The 26,760-nt window shown below is 49.3% G+C and overlaps 1 protein-coding gene across 2 annotated transcripts in view; it reads right to left on the bottom strand.

Annotated features, from left to right (window-relative positions):
- Nucleotides 1-3,881: 3,881 nt before the first annotated feature.
- Nucleotides 3,882-26,760, bottom strand: part of ASB18 (ankyrin repeat and SOCS box containing 18) — a 65,451-nt gene continuing 42,572 nt past the window's right edge. Inside the window, exons 4-6 of one of the 2 annotated variants that reach the window (XM_079132288.1) lie at nt 25,063-25,567; nt 12,823-12,936; nt 3,882-11,386 (exon numbers count right to left, since the gene is read on the bottom strand). In XM_079132288.1, coding sequence (XP_078988414.1) covers nt 11,201-11,386; nt 12,823-12,936; nt 25,063-25,567 — 805 coding nt within the window. In that variant the 3' untranslated portion in view covers nt 3,882-11,200. The remainder of the gene's footprint in view (nt 11,387-12,822; nt 12,937-25,062; nt 25,568-26,760) is intronic. The other variant, XM_079132287.1, reaches the window with a different exon arrangement.

A 26,760-nucleotide genomic window follows, 5' to 3' on the forward strand; every position in this document is an offset into this window, starting at 1 on the left:
GAGGACCTGTCTCAAAATATAAAAAATTAAAAAGGACTGTGGGCATTGCTTAGTGGTAATGTGTCTCTGGGTTTAATCCCCAGTGCAAAAAAAAAATGAGTGACTTCTTAAAGTTCAATTTTATTCTAACTAAAAAAACTTCAAATATAATTCATTCAGTATATTAGGAATTATTTGGAAATTTATCCTTTAGATAGAATGAACTGAATAATGTATTGCTTAAGCCAAATTTTACACACAGAATATATAAGTATAATAGGTGTCGTAGACTTAGTGAATTAATGAGGGGATAGCTGGAAACCGTTTTATTTAAGGTTTCACAATTTCTAAGCATTAGCTTGAGAAGCAGCGTGGGTGTGCACAGCGCCCCCTAGGGACCACGTAAGTAATGGTATCCGCTCCGGAGTTCTGCGGTTCCAGCCCCCATGCCCAGCCGGCCTGACTGCCCTTCTCCAGGAATCAGAGTGCTGAGCGGTCCATCATTGTCATGCCTTCGGGTTGGTCAAGGAAAAAGTTTCCAGATTTCTTAAAAATTTAAACCGCTAAGCCACCATAAACCTCCAGATTCCACAAGGTGTAGGAAATACTATCAGATTCTGGACTTGCTCATAGGAAATCCACTCTGACTCCCTTTAAAATCCGTTTGAGGTTCTCCTGGGACTAACTCGCCCTGAACAAGTCCTGGAAGCGGATAGAAAAGAAACCTTTGACATCTGGGCCTGAAGGTTCTCGCGCGCAGCTAAATCCATCCTGGCCTCTGCTGTTCCATCTACATAATGGGTGGGAATCCCGGCTCTCTTCCACCAGCAGCCAGACTTCGTCCCTAAAAGGTGAATAATTAATATAGTGCATGTGTCACGGTTGTCGCGGAGACTGAACTAGATCGTGCAGTGCTCTCTGACCAGGGGCCTGGCCCAGTGCGAATGCTCGGGAGAGCAGCTCATTGTGAGCACTCAAACCAGTACCTCCCGGGCGTCGCAGAGCGCAGTGCGCGCGCGTGCCAGCCGGGACCAAAGCCGTGTGCTTGGAGTGAGAACGTCATCTTGTGGGCTGCCTCTGCACAGGCCTCTCCAACACTTAGAAACACCACAGGCACCAAACGGAGCAGGATGTAGTAGGGTGTTCAGCAATATACGTCATCTCCCCCGGGAAGACAGAGGTCCCCAGACTCCTTCCCTGGTGGGTACCGGTCACTCACAGCTCCAAGGGAGACCGAGGCAGAGACCATCCCTGGCTCTTGGAGCGTCCTTTTCTGTCTGCTCTCTTCCCCAAGTCTGGCATCGCCAGGGCGCAAGGCACAGCCTTCTCAGGAAGACGGCTTTGATGTCATTTCAGATTTTTTTTCTTAAAAACAATCATAAGGGGCTGAGGTTGTGGCTCAGTGGCAGAGCGCTTGCCTAGCATGTGTGAGGCACTGGGTTCGAATTCGGATCTAAGCACCACATGTAAATAACTGAGGAAAATAAAGGTCTATCAACATCTAAAAAAAGATTAAAAAATAAAAACCTAATTCTTAAAAAAATCATAAACCGTTTATGTGTGAAAACAAACACATTCTTCTTTTGGGTAGGGAGCGGCACCCGCTGCGCTTCGACCTCCCTCCACATTCGATGTCCTCAGCGCCACCCCAACCACCTTCGGAGTTTCGAACACCGCGAGAGAATGGGAGTGGGGTGGGCGCAGCTGCTGGCGGGGACCCAGTTGCCCGCCAGCGACCCAGGGCTGACCCCGCCCACTTCCCGTCCCTCCGCGCTCGCCAGAGGACACTGGATCGAGGGCGCCCCCTTCCGGCTGCGGCGGGGAATCAGTCCCTCTGGGCGAGGGAGCGGGGCCTGCTCAGTCCAGATCAGGGGCCAGCCCATCAAGGATCTGCGGGAGAGACCCCAGCCAAGTCCCCGCTGGGGACCCATCCCACACGCTCCTGGGTCTCGCGTCTCTAGCAGCCCATTTCCTTTCCACGCGCTCTTTTACCGCTTCCCTCCTCCGCAGGCTTTTTTTTTTTTTCCTTGAAAGGAGCAAACATTCCAGTTTTAATGCGGCCCAATTATCTCGTTTATACGACTTAAAATGTTTCCTTTAACTCATTTCAATCTAGTAAATATGCTTCAGCAAGTAGCTAATTTCTCAGGGATGGCTTCGTCTCCCCATTTGCATATAAAGCGCATTGGGGTTGGCCCCATTTCGGGGTGCGCGTGTCGCAGACAGCAGGGCCTCCTCCTCCAGGGAGGGAGCCTAGGTTTGGCCTTGTGCAGGCACAGGCCCGGTTCCGCGACAGTGCCCAGCTCCCAACAGCAGGGGTCGTCGCAGCCAAGCGCCGCCTCCCGCCCTGGCCCGCCCTTCTCCCGGGGAGGGTGCGCCCCTTGGGTGCCACATTGGCGCGTGGGTCGGGGATGCATTTATCCTCAAGTATGTTTATTAAATCGTGTCTGGAGATGGATGGACGTGGATACAGGGGAAGAAATCACAGGGCTCAGTCGAGCAATCTTCTGGCTTTAAATTCCGAATAAAAGTCTCAAATATTCCCGGGTCAGGGGGGCACTGTCTCATTAAAACCACTCTCGTCCCGAAACTGCCATGCAGACATTAAAGTGCAGTATTTTTCAATTAGAGCTGACGAATTCAATCAAAATTCCATAGATTAGGATGAAATGAGGCATGGGTCATTTACAGGGGAATTTAATTGCCGAGCCATTAGACAAATAGTATATTTGCCATTCCCGCGTTATCCATCATTTTCGACATCAATACCGGGGCCGCATCGCCCCGTCCCGCGGCTGCCCGGCGTCGGCTGTAAACACTCCCTTCCCTGTATCTTCTGATTATATCTGATTTCATTTAGGGCCATGGGGGATTATAAATGTTCACGCAATCAAGTTCATTAGGACTTCAAATCGCATTTCTGATTGGGATCGCTCTGCAGCCGTCCTCGGAGCGCCTTTCAAACCCCAGCGCGAGGCTTTCGAAAACATCCTTTTGCATTTAAAGCTTCCCATCCTTTTGTCTTGCGACGCCCCCGCGCGCCACCCTCCCGAGGCCCAGCGCGGCTCTGGCCGTCTTCGCGGGCAAGCAGCCCTGAACCCCAGTCGCCCAGAGAGCGCGGCTCGCCCAGGATGGCTGGCGCCCGCACGCCCCGGCCCGCGCGCGGCTCCGCAGGCTTCGGGAGACCCCTCCCCCAGCCGCGGTCTCGACGCTGGGCCGTGAAGCCCCCGGGCCGCCCGGGGTGCTCAGGACCCGAGGCCCGAGACGCGCGCGTGGGCCGATGGAGTGGGCGCCAGCCCGCGTCTCCGCCCCAGCCGCGTGCCGCAGGGAGCGGATGAGATTCTGGGGCCCCGCAGGCCTGCGGGCAGTCATTGGGCTGGCCCCAAGGACTGACACTGGGTGCCCCTTTCCCGGCTGGTCTCTTCCCCTCCCAGGTCCCCGGGAGGGGCGGTACCCAGCGGAGCAGTTCCGTGTTCCCATTAGCAAATCCAAGAGACAAAGGAGGGGGCTCTTGTGGGGAGAGCGCGACAGGAAAGGCTCAAGACATCCCTTCCAGCACAGTCGAAAAATAATAGCTTAATATTAACTGCTTCTCATAAAAATATACTTCCACAGATACAGTTACAAGAAGAAAACCCTCATTTTATCCTCGTACTTTGTGCTCATCGCTGTTAGCTGCCTCAGTAATTTAATTGGAATAGAACGTGAGAAATGTGTCATTTTTGAAGAATTTATGCATCACTTCCTAGAAATCTCATTGTGTTAACTAGGAGCCTACTGCGTTCTGTTTAGAACCATAATCACATTTTTATGTGTCTGTATTATGCGTTAATGTGACCTCCTGTCTTTGGCAGATAAAAAAAAAAATCTCCTTCCATAACAAACTACCGCTTACATCAAATACGCGAAAACCTGTTTTCCCTCTGTTCTCCAAACTTACCTACTTTCTCCAGATCATGGATAGGAAATGTGAATGGGAAAAGTGCCTACCAAATGAATAATTACACACCAAATTAAAGCCCTGCATTAAACATAGTCGACAGCAAATACTGCATTCTCAATCATGTTTATTGCTTACAAATTGCATTACAAAGAAATCTTCTCTTTTTATTGGAGTGATTAAGCAGAGTGTTAGCACTGCAGAAATGCTGCCCCAGATCAGATGAAGGCTGCAAACCCAGCTAGTTACATTGCAATAGTAAATGTATAATTTTGTTAAAGAACACGTTTAACACACAAACGAGGACTGAGCTGTCATTATGACACCATAAAAGAGTCAACTGAAAATTATATTTATTTATAAACTCATTGCCTATAAAATGCACATATTTAATACAAAGGAAGCAAGCAATTCCATAATCAATATTTTAATTACTGAATTTTTTATCATGGCAGCACAGTTCTATATGATACTTTATGACTCTATGGCTTTCCTGTGCGCTCCTCCTTTTATCATGTGAGCTAAAAGCTTCCTTCCTGTTTTCTTCTTCTGGTCTTTCTGGACTGAGCAGGTGGGAGGGCGAGGCTAAGACCGTTTGCTGATGGCGCCACCTGCAGGACTCTATGAAGAGGAATTTCCAGACCTCTGCGGTCTTCCCTAGGGCTCTGGGTTATTTTAGCGGCTTAATGAAATTGATTTTGTTTTAACATAGAAAGATGTTAACAACTTCAAGATAAATCCTGGAGCCTAAAAAATTATGCTTAAATCCATGAAATAAGATACAGTATTGATCAGAGTTGAACCGTCATGGCGTTTGAATATTCCAATGGCAAATAGAAAATAGGACTAAAGGAATAATTTTTCCTCGAAGGGATGGAGTTAAAGATGCGGAATTCCCAGTTTATCACTTGGTTCTGGGCGCCACCCTGAAGAGGTGAGAGCAATCAGCACCTGAAACGTCTGTGACTGAGCGTCTTCTCAGAGCCCAGGGTTGAGCGGAGGAGGCTGGGTTGCTGGAGCAGACCGGCTCACTCTCCAAGTCTGCATTTCTGCAGAGGGTTAAGTGTTCTCTGCAAAAGTTCAACAGCCTGCCCCGTCATTGTGGGTGTAACAGGTTATTTCAGAGATCGGAAATTTGATGATTATATACAGTTACTGAGATTGTCAAATCCTCTTAGCCCTAGAGAGTCAGTGACTTCGATTTTCTACCAAACATGCTGAATTGATGACTGTTAAGTAACCTAAAACTAAACTATATAAATACATTAAGAGGATAGGCCCAATGCTGCAGTTGAAATTTTAAGCCAAATGTGTCACACAGTGCCCACCCAGCCTGTGTATTAATTGCGTATGGACTGTGGACTGAGTCTGGAGATCCAGCTGTGAACATTTTTTCTGTCCTGGGGCCAGGTTCACCTAGAGAAGCCCACCTCTCTAGGACCACTGTTGGTGGAGAACCTCACTTGTGTAATTTTAAATTCTTGTGGTCAGATGACAGGTAATAATAAAAGACACTTAATAAAAGATACTTCATAGAAGTAGGAGGAAAAGTATTCTTTGGCTATTTTTTTCCCCTTAATAGAAACAGCAGGTAAAGGGACCATTTTCTCTTTTATTAACCTTATCAATTTTGAACCAGGTGAGTATACCATTAAAATCTAAATATGAAATTAAAGAAAACGGTCTAGGCTTCACAGAATCAAATTTATGTTATATATGCAACAAGAAAAAATGATGTTCAATGTGGACTGTATAGGAGAGGAAAAAAAGTTTAGACTTTTTAATAAAAAATAAGTGCCAGAGTAAATTTTGTTTATTGCAAAAAGAAATAAAATGGAAAAAGTTTAGTCTCAAAACAGAATTTCTTTCTGGATGCTCATTTCAGCTAATTTGCCCCCTCCTTGCTCCTCCTTTCTCTCCCTTTGTCTCTGCTTCCCTTCCTTTCTTCTGAGTCTCCTCCACCTCCCTCCTTCTTTCTGTGGATTTATGCAATTCTTGTGATTTTAGAACTTTCCAGCAAATGTAGCATAGAGCATAGCTAGACAGGTCATCAAAACAATTTTTTGTCTACTGTTCTATTTATTTTGCTATAACAAAGTAAGTTGCTAGCAGTAGTTAAATTCTGCAAAACTACCTCATTTGAATTCTGCCTCGTTTGATGATTGAGATAGCCTCAGAGGCACTAACCATGTTTGTCCCACACAGTCGGGGCCATAATTCAGAAACAGCATGCGGTGCATCTGGACGGCCACTAGAACCCAGGCGACTCAGGACCTGCCCCTACCTGGCCATTCTCTTGCAGTGGTGATGCCATGCTCCTGAAGAGGTGGGGGCAGGGCAGAGGACTCCCCTCGTCCCAGGAGAGCTAGTTCATGGCTGTTACTGTCACACATGGGTCCAGGATGACAAAGGGTGCTGGCTGGAGGTAACGGATGCCATATTTCATAGCAGACCTAGAACATGTTGTCCTGCTCACTTGGTCAAGAGCTCAAGAGAAGGCAGGCAGCCACCAAGCCTGTCTTGCTGCTGAAGGGTTCTCAGGCCCTGGCCCTGGACTTCATTTCCAGCCGACTGCTAGGAGGGGCTAGTCAAGGTTAGTCAGATGCATGAACCAATGCCAAAGGAAAATCAAAACAACAAACCAGAAAATAAGAGCTGGTGACGATGTAGAGAGATTAAAACCTTTGGGCGTCATAGGTGGGAGTGTGAAATGGTGTAGCAGCCATGGAGAGCAGTATGGAGTTTCCTCAAACCTAAAACTAGAACTACTGTCTGATTCAACAGTCTCACTTCTGGGTGAATATTCAAAGGAGCTGAAAGCAGGATCTTGAAGAAATATTTGCATACCAATTGTATTAGTCAAATTTTTTTCTTTTTTGGTATAACAAAACACCTGAAGCTGGGTACTTTATAAATAAAGAGGGGTTTGTTTAAGTCATAGATTTGGAAGTTGAAATTCCAAGATTGGGCAGCCCCATCTGCCAGCTTCTCTGAGGTCCCCCTTGGGGTGCAGAAGAGATCATATGGCAAGACAGGGAGACAGAGAGGTCTAGGGACCAGGCTAGTTCTTTTACAACATTTTCACAGGAAGTAAACAAAGTTCAGAGACCTTCCCCAATCCCACCCACGGACAGCCCTCAGTGACCTGGCAGGCCCCCCCAAAGCCCCACCCCTGCTCATGCCAGCCCGGGCACCAGGCTTTCAACGAATGAGCCTTTGGGATAAAGCCCTCCACGCCGCTCCAGACCACAGCCCTCACACTGCAGCTTCCTTCAGGGTGGCCGAGAAGGGGAGCACTGAGCAGGTGTGCGGCCAGAGTGGGTACGCCTGGGACGGAATATCACTTAGAAGAAGATCCTTTCACAGGCTGCGGCCTGGCTGAAGCTGGAGGACATGATTATTATTATTATTATTTTAAATTTTTGTGTCGTTGTTGATGGACAGACTGCCTTTATTTGTGTGCTTTTATGTGGTGCTGAGGATGGAACCCAGTGCCTCACGCATGCTGTGCAAGTGCTCTGCCACTGAGCTGCAGCCCCAGCCCCTCTGGAGGACATTATAGGGAGGAAAACAGCCAGGCCCAGGAGGACAAGACTGCATGTAGATGGACCCTCCAGTCCCACATGCCACGGACACAGAGTAGGAGGACGGCTGCGGGGGCTGCAGGGGGAGAAAAGGCAGTGCTTGAGGGGACAGGGCCTCACCGTGCTGCCCAGGCTGGCCTCACACCCCTGGGCTGCAGAGACGCTCCTGCTTGGCCTCCTGGACAGCCCCAACTCCAGGCCGCCACCCTGTGCCTGTGAGTTCAGGTTTTGAGAAGAAAGGCTCTGGAGAACTATTGCCCAACAATGTGGATGTAGCTGACGGCACCGAACTGTACATTTAAAAACGGTGGGCCTGGGATGTAGCTCAGTGGCAAAGCGTCTGTCTGCCTTGCATTTGCAAAGCCCTGGGTTCGACCCCAGGTTCAAAAAAAAAAAAAAAAATGGTGAGGGGGTTGGGGGGCTGGGGCTCCGTGGTAGAGCACCCGCCTGGCCCGTGTAAGGCACTGGGTTCCATCCTCAGCACCACATAAAAACAAACAAACTACAAACATAAAGGCATTGTGTCCACCTACGACTAAAAAATAATGGTGAGGAAGATGAATTTATATTACATATTTTTTACAATAAGAATAAGACATAAGTGAAACACAAGCATATGGACAGAGGACAGAATGGATGAGTGATGGGTGTCCCCTGAGGAGCTCTTCCTGTGAGCCTTTGAGTTTTAAAGAAAATGGTGGGGGTGAGTCCAATGAAGGAGAAGGAATTCCTTCACAGCGGCACCTCTGTGGCTCATGACCGAGACCCTTGTTGCTGTTCTTAAGTCATAATTTGGAAAAAATATATATATATATAGTTTTAGAAGCCAAACAAGTGGTTATTATTCATTGGGTTTTTGGGACTACAAAGTCAATATGCCTGGAGAGAGCCCTGCTTTCTTCCATCATACCTCAAAAACATATTTAAAATTTAATGCATTTTAGCAATACACCCCAACCTTCTTCTAGAAACATAGCCAAAGCATTTCCTAAGGTGGGTGGGATGAAGAGGTAGCTGCGGGATGCCCTGCAGGGCACAGCAGACTCTCCAAGGCGCTGTGTTCAGAATCCAGGGAGCACCAGCCTCTTCATGGCTACTGGGTTGTGTTTCTTATTGTTCTCAACCTTATTATTTAGTCTTATAAATAACCTTGTTATTCTTTTCCACTTTTTATCATCTTTATTTCAACACTGAGTTTGTTTTCTTCTTCTTCTTCTAATAATAATAATAATAATAAAAGGAATAATAGAAGGAACCCCTTATGGAGTTTCTCCTCCGGTCTGGATTCTGGCCTGTGGCTCTGCAGTCTTTCCGCTCAGTGGGGCCTGTGGACCAGCAGCAGGAGTGACACCCAGTGTCATCACAAGCATCCATGTGTGCAGACCTGCAGAATCCTGGCTCCACCCCAGACTGCCAGTCAGGTTCTGCATTTCAACAAGATCTCCTGGGGCTGGAGAAGACCTGCCTTACGCCATTTCCTCTTGTGGGCTCCTAACCTAGAGAGAGCTGCAGATACTTCTGCCTTCCAGGTGAGCAAATCGCAGCTGATTCCACTTCAGCATCTGCTCTTGCAGCTCAGTGGAGGAGCCCAGCTCTGAATCCATCTCTAGTCTCTTACCACGGGCTACACACTCTCTGGTGTATTGTGTCCCCTTCCAGGACAAAGCAATCTTTCTGGCATCACCTTGTGACCACAATTACCCACTTGCTCTCTGGCTCTTTGTGCCTGTTCACTGAAGCTGAGAAGCCTTGCTCTAGAGGCCCAACCCTCCTGATCTGTCCCCACCATCTCTAGCCCTGCTTCCTTCCAGCTGATAAGGGTGGGGACCCTCTCTTCTGGCTGCCAATCCACCGTACCCTGCACTTTTTTGCACCACTTCCTTAATTCAAGTTCTCCTTTGGGTCCAGTGGTGACATATGGAAGTTTCTTAGAGGGGCTGGGGAGAGTTATCTGCTTGGGTTGGGGCTCTAGGGGTCTTGAAACAGTGTGTATGTAGCCCTGTTGAAAAATAGATCAATTGTCCATCTCAAAGGGTGGGATGGGGATGGGGATGGGTCATCTGGAGGAGCTGGAAGATGCTGTCTTATCACTCCCTTGCAAGGTCCAGTATGTCAAAATGTGACCATCCACCAAGGCTCAGTCTGTCTGCCTCCTTCATGATGGCCAACCTCAATGGGTGGACGCTTCCTGTATGGGGCTTCACTCACTCGTGGTGCACACAGCATCCCATCTTAAAAGGTAGAGTGTCCTGGGGTCTGAACTTGCTTCCAGTGACAGTGGGAGTGTGCACCCTGCCCCTCAGAGGTTCCTCTCATGGCCTCTTGCTCTGGCTCTAACTGGAAAGAAGAGGAGCCACTGCTTATTCTCATATGAAGACCATAAAGAGCTCTGGTTTGAAATACAGTGTGTTGGGCTGGGGTTGTAGCTCAGTGGCAGAGTGCCTGCCCAGCATACGGGAAGCCCTGGCTTCCGCCCTCAGCCACACACACACACACACACACACACACACACACACAGGTGTATTGATAGAAAACTTCAGGTCAAGTAAGGCCAACAGATTGGGGGATGAGTATCTCTCACTGAGCAGTTTATCACTCATTGTTCCTGAGAGCAGAGGGCTCATTGTTCCACAGGGCCATGCAGGGAAGCATGGGCATTGGTCAGGAGGCAGGGGAGGAACAAGGCTTAGGTGTGCTTAGTGTGAATACTTCAGTGGCTCTTGGGCATAGGAGCTGTCCCTTGTTGTCGAGCCCACGGTCCTGTTTGACCTGACACCCCAGGACAGAAGGACACTGGCCCTTGAGAGAGTCAAATACAGAAGGTGGCCGTGGGCCCTGGCTTGACTGGCATGCATGTGAAAAGATACTCTGTGGCCTTTGTCTGTTGTCTCCAGGGACTGACTAGCCCTGGGAGGGGCCATCCCTCATGTCAGCAAGGCCCCAGATGTCAGAGCATCGGAAAAGAGGAAACAGAAGCCAAAATTAACGCTCACTGATATCGAGCAGATCTCCCTTGCTGGGCGGTACTCAGTGAGCTAAGGGCAACCTCTGTCCACCTGTGCATCCCAGGCATCTGGCTTCCGGGACTACTTCCCAGAGTGGGTCAGTTGGGGTTGAGTGAGGGTGTCAGACAGAGGACTCCTATGGGACTAAAAGTCTGACCAGACACCCCTCGAAGGTCCTCCTGGGAGAGTGCTTGCGAGCAGTGACAGGTCCCGGGAAGGTGCCCCGACATGGGAGCAAGAGTGCTCTCAGCAGGCGGGTCCAGCATGCTCTGGGCACAGAACCTCTCTGAGGGCCAGGCTCCAGGAGAGGTAGGAGGCCTTTCCTACGAGGCTGAGGGGCCACAGGTCCTGGGGCAGTGTGCATGCTGCTGAGCCATCAGGGCCCGGGACAAGGCTTGGAAAATACACATGCCTTTCCAGTCCGGCTTTTGTTGAAAGGTACTTTCCAACAGCAAGTGCAACAACAGTCATGGCGTGTGATCCTCCCAAGCAGCCCTGAGATGCAGGAAGATGTTCATGACCAGTTCATGACGTTGAGGCGAAGCTGAGGCTTGGCAGGCTGTGCTTCCGCTGGTCACGTGGGAGCGAGGGCACGGAGGCCCATCCAGATGTGCCCCTCCTCAGCAGAGTGCTCTTCTCCACGTGCCTCCCCGAAGGGCCCAGGTGAGGACCGCAGCCTGGTGGCAATGCTTTCAGTGCAAAACACCCTCTGGCTCCAGAAGTAGGTAATCTCGCAGGGGCCGGGGCAAGGGTAACAGGGGGATGAGTTGGAAGCACCTTTTGCCGAACAGCCTGCGAATGGCACAGCGGCAAAGATGCTGCAGGGAGCGTGGGGTGTGCGCCAAGGCGAAGAGAGACCGGTAGAAAGGCTCGTGCACCTGGAGAGCAGGAAGAGGAGAGTCAGGGGGTGCACGGAGCCCACAGACCTTTCTCCCCGCCAGGCCACCCAAGGAGTCTGCCCCTCTGTGGCTCCCAGGTACCAGGTACGTGCAGGGAGGAGGCCTGTCCCCCCTGAAAGTGCTGCTGTGCTCCTACAGTGCAGTTCCCACCCAGCTGGGGACATGGTCTTGGGTGACCTGTAATACAGGCTCCTTCCAGTCCCCATCTGCCCTGCCCCTTTGCACAGCAGCCCTGCGGCTCCAGGGGTGGCCTCATGTCAAACCAGTCTTGACAAGCCTTCCTTTTGGCCAGCGTGGGCTCCAGAGCCCAGGCCACACAGATCAGCACATGGTATACGCCGGTGTTCATTAGGGTTAGGGCTAGGGTTAGGGTCATGCAGGCCAGCAAAACGGGGGAGGATTATCTAGAAAGACAGGTTCTTGCTCTTTGTGCAATGACAGTCACCTGTGGACTTTGCTGTGTGTGGATGTGATTGAACCCTGGGGCCTCTACCACTGAGTGGATTTCCCCAGCCTTTGACCTTTTTGGAGGCAGACTCTTGCTAAAAGTTGCTTTGGTTGGCCTTAAACTTACAGTCCTCCTGCCTCAGCCTCCTGAGTCAATGGGATTACAGACATGTGCCACCACACCTGGAATGAGTTACATCTTGGGCCATCAGAAGAGAAAGCCCACACTCAGGGCCAGACTGGCATGTTCAGAAAAGGAGCCAGGACCTGCAGACTCAGGCGGCTTCGAAGCCCTTCTCTGGATGCTGCCTCCCTAAGCTCCAGCAGCCTCCAGGCCAGTGTGGGCCTGTGTGTGCTCCCTGCCGCCACAGCACCCTCACCGTCCTCCCTTGGTATCTGTGGGGGATGGGTCCCAGGACCCCTGAGGGTACCCCAAACTGCAAGTGCTCAGGTCCCTTCTGTTCAATGGCACAGTGTCTGCAGGTAGTCCAGGTGCATCCTTGCATCCACTTAAATCACCTCCAGGTGACATAGGCACAGTGTGCTAGGTACAGTTGTCACACTGTATTGTTTAGGAAGTAAGGGCCAGAAGCCAAAGTCTGCACTGTTCAGTGCAGAGGCAGTTACCCCAGCATTTTTCATCCCTGGGTGGTAGAACCCGTGGTGCAGAACCCACAGACAGGGAAGGGGACTGAAAATAACCGGCTCTTGGCTGTGTGATTACTGAGACTCCAGAAGAAAACAGGAATGTGTAAATGTGCCCAGTTTCTCCGTCTCGATTACTTCACTTTTTTTTTTTTCTCTTTTTGGTGCTGGGTATGATACCCAGGGCCAGGCACATGCTAGGCAAGTGCTCTGCCTACCACAGAGCCGCTCGCCAGCCCAGTTCTTCAGAATATCCGCGCAGCGCCACAGGAGTGGGCAGAAAGCAGTCCTGCAGCGGAGCGGGAAGGACAGCAGCCCCTCACCTGGTACACTTCGTCAGGAACCATCTCCTTCCAGGACTCGGACACGTGGAGCTGGGTGTAGGAGTTGAAAAGAACCTCGATGACACCAGGGGCCGGCGCACAGGTCCTCAGCACCTGGAGGGAGGGGGCAGGCACTGTGGGTGACCGGTTGGGGGTCCACGTGCAGAAGGGCGGGAGGCCGGGGGATATGCCTGGGTGCACGCCTGCCCCTCCCTGGCCGTGTGGCCAAGTTCTCTAGTCACCCCCAAGGGCCGCCATAGCACGGCAGGTGGCTGCTGAGGCCGGAGTGACTCACAGGCAAGCGCCAGCTCTGCCGGCAGCCCGCCCATCTCTGGGCGCCGGGACTCAAGCCATCAGTTTCAGGGGGACGATGCTGAGGGCTCGCAGGCCGGACGTGGCCCCAGAAGCCTGGCCCTGAGAGGGTGTCCCCAGCTTCCCGCCTCCTTTCTCTAAAGTCAGGGCAGAGAGAGGGGAGACTTGCTTTGCTGTTGAATTTCCTCCTGGCTCAGCCCGTGCACTTCACTTGCATAATTCCCAGTGGCAAAGATTCCGATTCCTTATTTGCAGATGTGTAGGTCAAGTCTATCGGCCTCTCTGTGGAGACGGGAGCATCTCGCTTTTGAAAACAAATCGTTTATCATGGAGAAGTCTGAACACACCCAAAAGTGGCTCCAATAGAACGCTAATGCCCGAGTGCCCAGCATCAACCCAGGGCCGACCCTGTGGCACCCGTTTCCCCTAATATCATTTCATTATTTATCTGTTGATTTTCGTGGTGCTAAGGATGGAACTCAGGCACACGCGAGGCACGCGCTGTGCCCTGAGCTGCATCCCAGACACTCCTAATATCACTTTAAAGAAATTCCTTGTGTCTAGCATTTCACCTGTAATTATTTCAGTGTGTCCCTGAAAAGACCTTTTAGAAAAGACATAAACATGATTATCATGATAACACCTGAGAAATTAACAATTGTTTTTTTAATTAAAAATTATTTGTTCTTTTTAACAATTGTTTCTTAATATCATCTAATCTTTAGTTAGCATTTCAATTCACAAATTTCTTTTAAATGCATTATGTTAATAAAATCGTTTCCCCTCTGGTATTGGGGATTTACCACTGAGCTACAATCCCAGTCCTTTATTCTAATTTTTTCTTTTTTTGAGATAGGGTCTCACCAAGTTGCCCAGGCTGGCCTTGAACTTGCCATCCTCCTGCCTCTGCCTCCTGAGTCACTTGGATTACAGGTGTGTGACACCACACTCTGTTGATTCGTTTGGTTGATTTTTGTTTAAACTTTCATTTGTTTCATGGGATTTATTTGTTGGAGAAACTGGGTTCTTTTTTTTTATTTCTCATGTATTATTTTTTTTTATTGTAAACAAATGGGATACATGTTGTTTCTCTGTACATGGCGTAAAGGCGTACCATTTGTGTAATCATAAATTTACATATGGTAATGTTGTTTGATTCATTCTGTTATTTTTTCCCTTCCCCCCACCCCTCCCACCCCTCTTTTCCCTCTATACAGTCCTTCCTTCCTCCATTCTTTCCCCCCTCCCTAACTCTAATTCTAACCCAAACACTAACCCCCCCACCCCCCATAATGTGTCATCATCCACTTATCAGCGAGATCATTTGTCCTTTGGTTTTTTTTAGATTGGCTTATCTCACTTAGCATGATATTCTCCAATTTCATCCATTTGCCTGCAAATGCCATAATTTTATCATTCTTTATGGCTCAGTAATATTCCATTGTATATATATACCACAGTTTCTTTATCCACTCATCAATTGAAGGGCATCTAGGTTGGTTCCACAGTCTGGCTATTGTGAATTGAGCAGCTATGAACATTGATATGGCTGTATCTCTGTAGTATGCTGATTTTAAGTCCTTTGGGTATAGGCCAAGGAGTGGGATAGCTGGGTCAAATGGTGGTTCCATTCCATGTTTTCTAAGGAATCTCCACACTGCTTTCCAGAGTGGCTATACTAATTTGCAGCCCCACCAGCAATGTATGAGTGTACCTTTCTCCCCACATCCTCGCCAACACCTATTGTTGCTTGTATTCTTGATAATCGCCATTCTAATTGGGGTGAGATGGAATCTTAGTGTAGTTTTGATTTGCATTTCTCTTATTACTAGAGATGTTGAACATTTTTTCATATGTTTGTTGATTGCTTGTAGATCTTCTTCTGTGAAATGTCTGTTCATTTTCTTAGCCCATTTGTTGATTGGGTTATTTGTATTCTTCGTGTAGAGTTTTTTGAGTTCTTTATATATTCTGGAAATTAGTGCTCTATCTGAAGTATGAGTGGCAAAGATATTCTCCCACTCTGTAGGCTCTCTCTTCGCATTGCTGATAGTTTCCTTTGTTGAGAGAAAGCTTTTTAGTTTGAATCTATCCCAGTTATTGATTCTTGCTTTTATTTCTTGTGCTATGGGAGTCCTATTGAGGAAGTCTCGTCCTAAGCCGACACGTTGAAGATCTGGACCTACTTTTTTTTCTATAATCTGCAGGGTCTCTGGTCTGATTCCGAGGTCCTTAATCCATTTTGAGTTTAGTTTTGTGCAGGGTGAGAGACAGGGGTTTAGTTTCATTCTGTTGCATATGGATTTCCAATGCAACTGGGTTCTTTGTTCTATAGTTTCTCTCTGTGGCATTTTGCTGATTGTATCCCTGTGGGGTTTTGGAATCTGCAGCTCCTCCTCTGTCCTCTGCAAATAGTAGCTGGACATAGCAGCTTAACAGGACTGAGATTAGATTCTGGAAAGGAGCAGGGCAGTTTCACAGCATTCTTTTTGAGGGTGAGCTGTGGTGACAAGCTCACCCTTTCTAGACTTGGTTGAACAAGCTGGAGCCATGTAAGTCTTCTAAGAGCAGACACCATGTACCTGTGCAGACCATGACTGGAACGTGGCAAGCTGGCCTGCACCCGCTCCTGGGCATCTCTGAGCACAGTATCAAACTGAAGAGTGCATTTGAATCATTCGTTACAGCTGCTCCCGTACAACTCACCTCACTTATGAACTGTTTTGGATCTAAGGTTCTTTAAAAATACAGAAAGTCAAAATGTAAAAAAGAATCATAGTTCTTTGTTCAGAGATAACCACTACCAACACTTTGCGTACGCTAATGTTTTATGCTATTTAGACAACACATTTACACACACACACACACACACACACACACACAGTTCTAACTTACAATGGTTCCACTTAAACAACTTTTTGACTTTACAGTGGAGTGCAATTGATATGCATTCAGAAGAAGAAGCTGTATTTTGAATGCTCACCAGAGGAAACGACCAGGGCTTTGCACTGTTCTGTGTGGTTGAGCACTGCAGTTCAGTAGGTCAGGTGTGTTCCATGTGTCTCTTCTGGATGACATCTTTAACTCACAATAACTTTATTGGTATATTATTAACTGAGGTGCATCTGCATAACAGAAACGCTAACTGCTTTGCATATTATTTTGAAACTTGATTTTTTTCTGCTTAAAATAGATTGTGAACTATTCAAAAATTATAAATAAGCATGTAAGGATAATTTTTGTGGCCATGTAATATTTTATTTTTAAATAAATCAGAATATATTCATTGAACTAACAATGTAAGTTGCCTTAATATTTTTGGATAAAACAATATTGTTGGACATGATTCTATCTCTTTTTTCCCCAATGACTCTTATTTAAATACACTGAACTTCTAGAAATGGAATTGCAGGGTTATATATATATATATATATATATTTTTTTTTTTTTAAAGCTTTTAAAACATACTGTCAATTTATAAGAACATAAATTGGTGCAGTCTTTGAAGAAACAAATATGAGTGCCTCCCTCTAACCAAAGCATCTCAATAATTACTTAAATTTGGTAGGTGCAACACAGAATATTTACTTTGGGTTTGGTTAATTATTTATCTTTCTTCTTTTATGATTTGCTAAATTATGTCTTTTGCTCATTTTTCTATTGGTCTGTTCAGTTTTTTTTTCACTGACTTGAAAGTAAACTTTATTTAAGGTTGTTTTTCCAGGTAGATAAGCATTTTTGCAAATAATAATATTCTTCTTTAGTATTAATATTTCCTGTTTGTTTTTCTTTTCTTATCACATTGGCTATCACTTTTAAGTTCAATGCCAAATAACAGCACTGATAGCATAATCATCCTGTTCCTAGCTTTAATAGGAATTAGTAGGATTGTATTTAATATTTCACCATAAACATAATCTTGGATATTAGTTTCATATAAATATCTGCTCTGAGTTCAGGAAATACCTTTCTATTGCTAAGTTATTACAAAGTTTGAGATTTAATTTTATTTTTTCTGTTATCTTAACAAGTTGATGGAGCAGGATTTTCCAATGTAGTCTCATTTCTGCCTTTGTAAAACTAACCCTATTTGGCTATTCTTCTCTACAATCAGTATATTGTGGGCACTTTATATATCATATATGTATCATATGATTAATGTATATAATATAATGCTAGATTTAATTTGCTAAGGTATTTATTTATTTATTTTACTCAGGATTTTATCCAGAGATACTTTACCACTGAGCTACATCTCTAGCCCTTTTTAAAAAATTTTATTTTTAAGACAGGTTCTCACTAAGTTGCTTCGGGCCTTGCTTAGTTACTGAGCCTGGCCTCTAACATGTGATTCCCCCTGCCTCAGCTTCCAGATCTGCTGGGATTACAGGCATGAGCCATAGTGCCCAGCTGGTGTGTCATTTTTGTTTTGTTTTTAGTATTTTTTAAATCAGGTTTGACTATCACTTTATGTTAACTTAGTACAACTATCTTTTTAATATTTTGGAAGATTTTTAAAGTATGCAGCTTTTGGAATTAAGAAAACATGACACAGTTTTAAAAACATTTTGTGGGGCTGGTGATGGAACCCAGGGCCTCATGCATGCTGGGCTGATCCTAGGTTCGATCCCCAGCACCACACACACAGCTAATCAATCAGATTTTTTTGAACAATGCTCTTTTAAAATGCTCTAACCCATTAACATTGGCCTTTTTCATGATTAATTCCTAAGATCATATCATATTCCTAAGATCATGTTATTTTAAATAAATTGGCCACCTTTTACTTTTATTTTCTGGTGTACTGCACTATTCCTATGAACTTCTGCTCAGGGTGGTGGAAGAAGCTGATTTCGTTTGGTTCAAGGTTCAATACGCATTCATCACAATTGTGATTACAGCGCTATATATTTTTCCTCCACTAGATCTGTGGAAGACTGAGATGAGTTCAAGCCACCAAACCCAGCTCTAAGTCTTTCTTTTGCCATTGAAATGAAAGCTATTTGACTGAGCCTAAAAATTCTAGTGTCCGAAGTTTTTCCTTAAAAATCTATATATGATCCCAGAGACTCAGGAGCCTGAGGCAGGAGGATTGTGAGTTCAAAGCCAGTCTCAGCAACTTAGCAAGACCCTGTCTCTAAATAAAATATAAAAGGCGTTGGAGATGTGGCTCAGTGGTTAAGTGTCCCTGGGTTCAATCGCTGGTACAAAAAAAAAAAAAAAAATCTGTAGCTGATATTTCACTCTCTCATTTATTCCTGCAGGAATAACCTGTTTTCAGCAAGGTATTCCTTTTTAGAACATTTTTGCTATTTTGCTAGACTGTACATTGGTATGCTACCTGTCATTTATAGAGCACAACCAACCAACTTCTAACTAAAATTGTAAGTTTTTAGTGCCGACAGGTTTTTTCTATTAAGTCTTTGGTCATGATTTCAAGATACCTGTTCTAGGTCCTCCTCCCTCTATCTTACTGACTCCTCCAGGGCTTGTCTATGAACAAGGCAGACACCTAGTCTAGTTGCTGCTGGCATTCCTGTTCTGACCAAGAGAGGAGCCCTCTGAGCAGCGAGCCGACTCCTGGCACAGTGACGCGGGGAGCTAGAAAGCATGGGTTCCTGGATGACACCGAGACTTGGAGGCAGCCACTCTCAGGGGCTGCGACTTGTGCAGTTCCTGTTATGTGAGATAACAAGATGCATTTCCTTATCCACTTTGTGTTGGGATTCTACTTGTGGCTGAAACCATTTCTATTGATCAGAGTCTCATCAAGCACAGAAACCACACTAGGTATTTCAACCAGAAAGAACTGAACGTGTGGAATTGATCACACAGGACCTGAGCTGCTGCGAAGTCACCCTGGGGAGGTGAGCCAGCCCAGGGATCAGCCAGACAGCAGTGGTTGTGGCCCTTAGTGCTATGGACAGTGGGGTGCCATGATGTTATTAAAGTCCGGGGACAGGCTGGGACCAGTGGAGTCAGGGGCTGGGCCATGGAGGCAGAACTGCCCAGCGGGTGCTGGGGCTTGGAAGAGATGCAGGAGCTACTGGGGGCTGCATAAGGTGGAGGAAGGAGGAGAGGCGGGGCTTCTTTTCTCTCCACCCATCTGCCCCGGCTGAGCCCTCCAGGAGCCAGGCCATAGGGGCCTCTGTGACCTGCCTGCAGGCCAGCCCTGCGTCCCGGCCAGCACCCGTCACGTCACCGATTTGGTTTTCTAAATGAACCAGCTCTGCCTGGTACTCCCGTCGTGTGATCTAATCGTCGACTGCCCCTGCGCTCCTGGTGGCACCTCATGGCCTCCACCCCCTCTCCAGGCCCTTCTGCTGACTTCCTCTTGGCCTCTTCTGGACCACAGCGGCCACTTCTTGTGCTCCCTGGAGGAGGCACACGATTTGAGATTTTCTCCCGGTGAGAGGGAGGGACTTCTCTTAGTTTTTGGAATCTGTCCCTTTTCTCTTCTTTGGCCCCTCCGCGGATTCATTAGCTTTCTCCTTATTCTTTCGCAACCGAGGTGAGAAACAGATGTGGAGGTCATCCGCACGCGGGGCAGCCGCGGTCCCGCTGCCGGAGGGCCGGCCGTGCGCCGCCTGGGAAGGTGGAGGCCCTGGCTGGTGCCGGCGCCCTCCTCTCGCTCCCTCCCGCTCGCCTGTCTTAGATATTTCGGAGAAGACGGAGCTCTGCTCTCTCCCAGCTGCTCATCATGTGACATTGTGGGGATTTTCATCTCTGCCCTCTCCCTCCCACCCCACCCCCCTAATCTATTACTGTCACCAAGTCAGGCTCAAGCAGCAGCGGAGAGGCGGCAGGGCAGCTGCGGAGGGAGCCTGGTAGGGCCCGGTCCGTGTTTCCGGTGTGCACGAGCCTCTAACAGCCTCTCCTGTGCTCGGTGGTCTCCGATTTCAGTCACCCCCCTCCTCTGTCAGGGGAAAAGGTGCCACCAAGAAGGGTTCACACTGGGCACCCCCAGAGCGGCCCGGGCATATGGAGATGGCGTTCTAAGCAAATCCAAGGGCTTCCTTAGCCCTTGCTAACTTCGACCCTCCAGTGACCCCCGACTGGCCCTGTCACTTCTCTGCACAGTGTTAAATGGCTCCTAGGCACTGCATGTAACAGGATGTCCCCCACCTGGGAAGCGCTGCCTGCCCTTAGAGGCACAGCAGCACCCCTCCCCCGCCCCCGGGTCACAGACTGTGACAAAGTCTTATTGCCTGTCTCTGGGAATTCATTTTCTGTCTCTCTTCTGTTCCACCTCTCTGGGGCTCCCCGCCCTCCCCAGACCCTCGGCTTGTGCCCCTCTGTTTGCCAGGCAGCTGGCTGCCTTCATTATTTTTACGCCAACACAGTTTAAAAATCTCGGCTGCCTCCTTGCTGTCTGCGGAGAGGCGGCTGCCACATTACTCTGACACGCTGATGTCATTAGTGTCCACGCATACCCTCTCCAGCTAATGAGGCGGCAGAAAGAAAATTAAGGGGAAAAATCACACAGGCACATTGCTTTATATGTAGATGGAGAAATAAAACAGGGCAGGAAAACAGAGGCGCTCCTCCCTGCGACAGCTCATCCCCCTCCCCGGAGCCAGAGCAGGCCCGCCATGCAGAGGGAAATGGAGCCCTGTGTTTTGACTACTGCTACCCCACCTTCTCCCCTAAAACCCTCTGACACTGGGGCAAGTGGGTGAAGTTGCTTTACCTGATTCTATAATCAGGTCAAGAAGAAAACATGAACACTTGAGGCCCTTATTTTGGTATTGTCAATGTCCAGGGATTCCCAGATGTTTCTAGAATCTGTCATTCTCTGCACCAACCTCCAACCCCCTTGTTCAAGCCAAGTGCACCCCTCATCTGGATTTTCACAATGTCCAGTGGTTTTCCCTCTGCCTCCAGCATGTTCTCTACAATACTGCACAGAAATAATTTTAAAACATGAATTTGATTATGGCACTTGCTCTGCTTAAAATGATGGAATAGGCTCCCATAATTTTTGATTTCTGTTTAGATACTGGGATTGAACCCAGGGGTGCTTTACCACTGAGCTATGTCCTCTGCCCTTTTTATTTTTATATTGAGGCAGGTCCTGCTAGATTGTTGAGGCTGGCTTCAAACTTGAATCCTCAGCCTCTTTTGTGGCTGGGATCACAGGTGTGCACTCCTGCAGACTCTCACAGTGGTAAGGCCGAGGCCCGGGCTCCACACAAGGCCTCTGCCCAGCTGTCCGGTCTTAGTTCTTCTTGGTCTGTGCTGCTCCTTCCGCTTGGAACACGTCCCTTCCCCCAGGCCTCACACAGCTAGGTCTCCAGCCTCTGATCTGGGCGTACTCAACACGTGCTTGGGGGAGCCTCTGATCCCTCCACTAGGCCAGCTCCCATTTGCACTCCCAAGGTGAGGTGGCTCTTGGCTTCGTGGCAACTGTCACCATAGCAATTTCACATTGGCATGTGTGGCTGTCCACCTCATAAGACAGGCAACTCCACCAGGGTGGGGAAAACGTGTGGTCTCTGTGATTCCAGCACAGAAGTTCCCAAGAAATGTTTTCTGAACGCATAAACTGAATGTGCAAAGGATGGCCCGGAAGACAAGATGGGTGCCTCGCAGCCTGCTCGTGACCCCGGGAAATCCTTTCCCTGACTCCTGGTCAGGCGGAGTAGGAATTGTTTATGAGCACCTGCGGGTGCATTTCGGCTGGTTAGGGCTGACCTCTGCTCCACCGGTTACAAAATGCCTTTGGGAAGCAGCCCAACACAGGGGTCAGAGCTGGAGGAGCTGGAAAGCTGGGTCACCAGTTGAATGCAAATGACAAGTTTTTTGGAGGTGGGTGGGTGATACTGGGAGCTAATGAAGCTGGCCACTTGATCCGAGCACCATCCCAGGTGGCTCCCAAGTGAGAAGCAGGGAGGAGGCGGGGAGGGCAGCGCTTTGGGGTGGAGGACTTGGTAGGTCCTGGTGTTCCACACCTCAGCTCTGCGACTATGGGGGTGCCCTATCGGTTTTGGAGGGGGCTGGACTTAAGGGCCGCCCCCTAGACTCTTTGTGGTTCCAACATTCTCCTCTGAGACTGAACCAGATCCGTGCTCTTCAAAGAGGTGGGAGGAGCTCCTCCTCCGAGAAGGGGAAGCTGGGCTTCGTTACCAGCTTCTGAACATACCTTCCAGTTCGGAGAGAGAAACTTGAGCAAAGTCCTTTATTCCAGATCAAGCATCGGGCCACACAGTGGGCTTGTGGCAGGTGCCAAGCACTATTAGGCCTGTCTGTCTCCGCCCTCCTGCCAGCGTTTCCCAGGCCTGGCTCCAACCTGTCCTGACACCTTCCAGAATTCACACTGGGCTGCAGCCGGCCACCTGTGCCTGCTGTGGGCCTGCGTGTCTGCTCTGGTGTGAACTGCAGGTCAGAGGGGCAGAGAGGCCTGGCGTGGTCAACAGGCAGGCTCCCGAGGCCCCGACGCCCTTTGGTTCTCAGCAGAGCACTGGGTGAGGCTTGGGTGGGTGCTGTGTCCGCCTACCTCTGAGGAGGAGCCTCTGTCTGGGTGAGGGGGAACGGTGATTTATGTCACAAGCTCGCTGTGAAATCTTTTGTAATTCTCAGCTCCATGGGTGTCTCTTTACATCTATTTAAAGTACGGCTGCTGCCCACGAGCAGCATGCTCTGTGACACTCCTGGCGGCTGAGTCTGGCCTGCCGAGCATCTTTGTGGCCTGTGTTTTCGGGTGCTAGGTGAGGCTGCTGAGCCCTATCCGGCCTGTCCCTTTGATGTCACGAGTGATTAGACCCCTTCCCCAGGGGAACACTCTTGGGAAGCCCAGCAGGAGGAAGATGCCTCCTCTGAATCACAGCATTTTGTCTGGTTGCCCAGGGGCAAGGCTAGAATGTCACTGGGCACTTCCACCTTTGCTTAGAGGATTCTCAGGGTGGTAAATGCCACTCCATCTGCTGGCTGCTCCGGGCCAAGCGTGGGGGCGCCCCCTGGAGGCGGGAGGATTTTCCGGAGATTAAAGACTCGCACCCGGTAGAGTCGCTGGAACATCTCAATTCCCCAGTTCAACATCACTGATGGAAAGTCTGCATTGTCCAGCCGTGCTGAGCAATGCTGGCAGTGCTTTCTGGTGAAACTTCAAGGTATTAAGATGTCCTCAAAAAAAAAAAGAAAAAGTCCAAATTCTCCCACTTTGGTGTGGAATTGACTGGATAGTCATTATGGCCGGGGCCAAGAGCCTCTCACTGCTTGGTAAACCCAGACTCAACCCAGCCTGGGTGGAGGTTAGCAGCACACTGCCTACATCCCACTCATGTGCGGCTGACATAGTTTTGGGGGTCCCAGAATAGAGCCTTGAAGATGGGCCACAGGGGCTTTTTCCTTCATTTCTAGGTCAAGGTAGGGTACTTCCTGAAGTTTGGAGGCAGAGTTCAGGCGCTAGAGGTCCTGTCTCCAGGGGTGATGGCCATGGGTCAGCCCTCAAAACTTGAGAATGTGGGCAAAGACATATTGACTCCGTATTTTTTCTTTTAAAAATGGCTCCATGTGTTTCCACTTGAGGCCCAGCATGTGAAGTTTCTCTTTTCATTCTCTGCACAGTGCCATACAAGGAGTGTTGATGTGCACATCACGGTTTAATGCAGAAACAGTGTGACTGGCAGGGCAGCCATGCATTTTGCTTCCATGACAAAGCCTGCTAGTAATGGGAAAGGTTCAGAGCTGAACTAGGGGCACAAAGGGTATCAGAATACAAGCATGCCAGCATCCCCTGGCTTTACGAGGCTGCCATGTTGACATCAGTGCTTTGGAGGAACACCATGGGGAGACAATGACAGAAAAGGGCCATGATGTTGGTCACATAAAGAAATGGGGAGCTGTCTCAGTGGATTTCCCACTTTTACCTTTCCTTTGTAGACATACTCACTACCCGGAATGCAGCTGAAATGCAGATTTAGCACGTGAGAGAAATGTGTGAATCACTATTTCAGATGCTGTTCTTTTGGATAACAGCCTTTCTGATATCTGTTAAAAACTTGCCAGACCAAAATCTGTCATTTGCTTATGACTCTCTTTTGGGTGATGAGACTAATTTTTAAGTTATATGCGCAAAAATTTTACATTCAATGGAGTGATTTCCTTCAATGAAGTCTTTGGGAAGGACACTCTCCTACCCCAACCATTATTTTGGGAACTTTTCTTTTGGAAACATTCCCTGCCTTTTAGGTATTTTCTCTGATGAGAAATCTTTGTTCTTCATCATTAATATTTCAGGGTAGATCTGAAAGGTGGAAATAACGATAAGCTGGTCGGAATCAAGTTTACAAGGGCAAGAGCCAGGGAAATGGAGTTGATGTCTCAACACAGCTACGAGCCAGGTCAAGGCACGTCATGGATGGAAACTCAGGTAGATGGAAAACATCGTCCGCCTGGGAAATTTCACACCAGTGCGTCGAGGACTAAAGGAGAGCAATTTGCCGTGGTGTGAAGTCCTATCATTAATAAGGTGGATGATGAGGCTGAGTAATTTCATTTAAGATCAAACTCCAGATGCAACCAGAGGCTGTTTCTCATCCTTCTGAAAATAACACCAAAAGATGAACTGCCAACATAGAGTCGTGATGACGTCATTGAAATAAACACCAGAAGTCCCCACGTGACTATTTTGAAAGGGTACGTTCCGGTGTGCTACTGACAGCCCAGCCTCTTAATTCTCTGGCCACTAGCAAGTTTCTAGGCCTTTGCTTCTCAAAAAGTGGGGTCCTAAGACCAGCAGCCTCGGCCTCACTTGGGAACTTGTCAGAAACTCCGAGCCTCCCATCCCAGCATCTGCCCGGGGTGCCTGGGCCCAGGAAGGTTTGAAAGCGCTGCATGCAAGCCAGTTCCCACGTCCAGCCTCTGCGCGTGGCGAAGCTCCCAGGGGATGCTCTTCGGCCACCGGTGGCGCATGCCAGCCCTGCTTACCTTGGGAAAGGCGTCGGGCCACACCGTGGGGGAGCCGTGGTTGAGCAGCGCCTGCACCGTGAGCTGCGGCGCGGCCTGGGGCGCGCAGGGGGCCGCCTGCAGCACGCGGGCCAGCGGCGAGGCCCCGCCGTAGTCCAGCGCGCCCGCGTCGGCGCCGTGCCGCAGCAGGAGGCACGCCAGGCTGTGGCGCGCGTGGCCGCAGGCCTTGTGCAGCGGGCTGCGCTCGTCCTCGTCGCGCGCGTCCGCCGCCGCGCCGCGCCGCAGTAGCAGCGCGCACAGGCGCAGGCAGCGCGCGAGCTCGTCGGGCTTCCGCGCCGCTCCGCAGGCCAAGCTCAGGGCCGTCTCGCCGCGGCGGTTCCTCGCGTCCACCAGCGCCCCGCGGCCTAGATAGAGGTGCGCGTGCTCGTCCAGGCCGTGCTGTGCTGCCACGTGCAGCGGCGTGTCCCGGCCCGCGCCGCCGGCGAGCTGCACCGAGGCCCCGTGCTCCAGCAGCGCCTGCGCGCACCTGCGGGGAGGCCAAGGCCGTCACCAGGGCAAGGGCGGGGGCGCAACACACGCGCCGCCGCCCTCAGCCTACTACCCAATGGCTGGAGTCACGGGGCGAGTGAGCCCACATGATATCAAGGGCGACCCTGAGAAAAAGCGTGAATTCGCGTCTGTAAAGGGTACAGGAGTTCCAACTGAGCTGGAAACAACAACACAACAACACAACAGAATGAGATTCTGGCAAACACCAGGAGTCTAAGCCTCACAGGGCACCAAGGGCAGAATAGCTTGGGACCTTTCATAAAAACTCAGTTAACACTTAGGACCAAACTGCAACCACTTGGTGGTACTTGGGGAAATAATGTGGTCCAAATGACTGTTCCCCATACGCGGGTCGCCTGGGTTCTTGTCATGCCTGGACATTCAGGGTCTGATGGTCTCAGTTCTAGGGAGGGTTCTTTAGAGGGTCAGGCTTCTTCCAGGACCTGTGCCTGACCTGGAAACAAGATGAGCCCTACCTGTTCCAGGGGGTCAGTTACCTCTCCCTCAGAGCATTGACCCAGCGCCGCCCGGTGTGTCCACACAGTGCTGGAAGCTCAGGTGGAACGGAAACCATGTCCAGCTGTGGGACTGCCTTTGTCCCAAACCCTCTCCTGACTGGACGGTGCATTTTGGCTGTACCCAAGTTCCCCAACAGTTCTTGGAGGTCTGTGGGTCCCCATACGAGGCTGGTGTCTCTCCCAGAGGTGGGTGTCTTCTGCTGGTTCACCTACTGGATCCCAGACTGTCCCTAAGCAGAGGTGCCAAGGCCTCTCCCAGGAGAATAACTTCCTGAGCCCCTTTCCTGACCCCAGAAGGACTCCTGACACCTGGCCCACCACTCGAATGGTGGCCATTTCCAGGCAAGCCCGGGCCGGACCCCATGACCTAGTACCTGCTGGGAAACTCAGTCCGTCCAGGCCAAGAGTGGGCATCTTTGCTCCAATGAGCCTTGAGTCCTTGAACCCTGTCTCTCAGCCCTTCCTGGCTTCCCTTACTTCCCTGGGGTAAGTAACAGGGGTCACTGTTGACCTTTCCCTGGAATTGAGAGGAGGCCTCCGTGCCCTGCATTGGAGGCCACACCTTCAACCTGGAGTCCATTTCTCCTTCTCCACTGGCTAGTGAGCTCTGCTGGGGAAAGCACTTGCTCCAGGGGACTGGCCATGGTCTCAG

The sequence above is a fragment of the Sciurus vulgaris genome (assembly GCF_902686455.1).
Source record: "Sciurus vulgaris genome assembly, chromosome: 3".
NCBI lineage: Eukaryota > Metazoa > Chordata > Mammalia > Rodentia > Sciuridae > Sciurus > Sciurus vulgaris.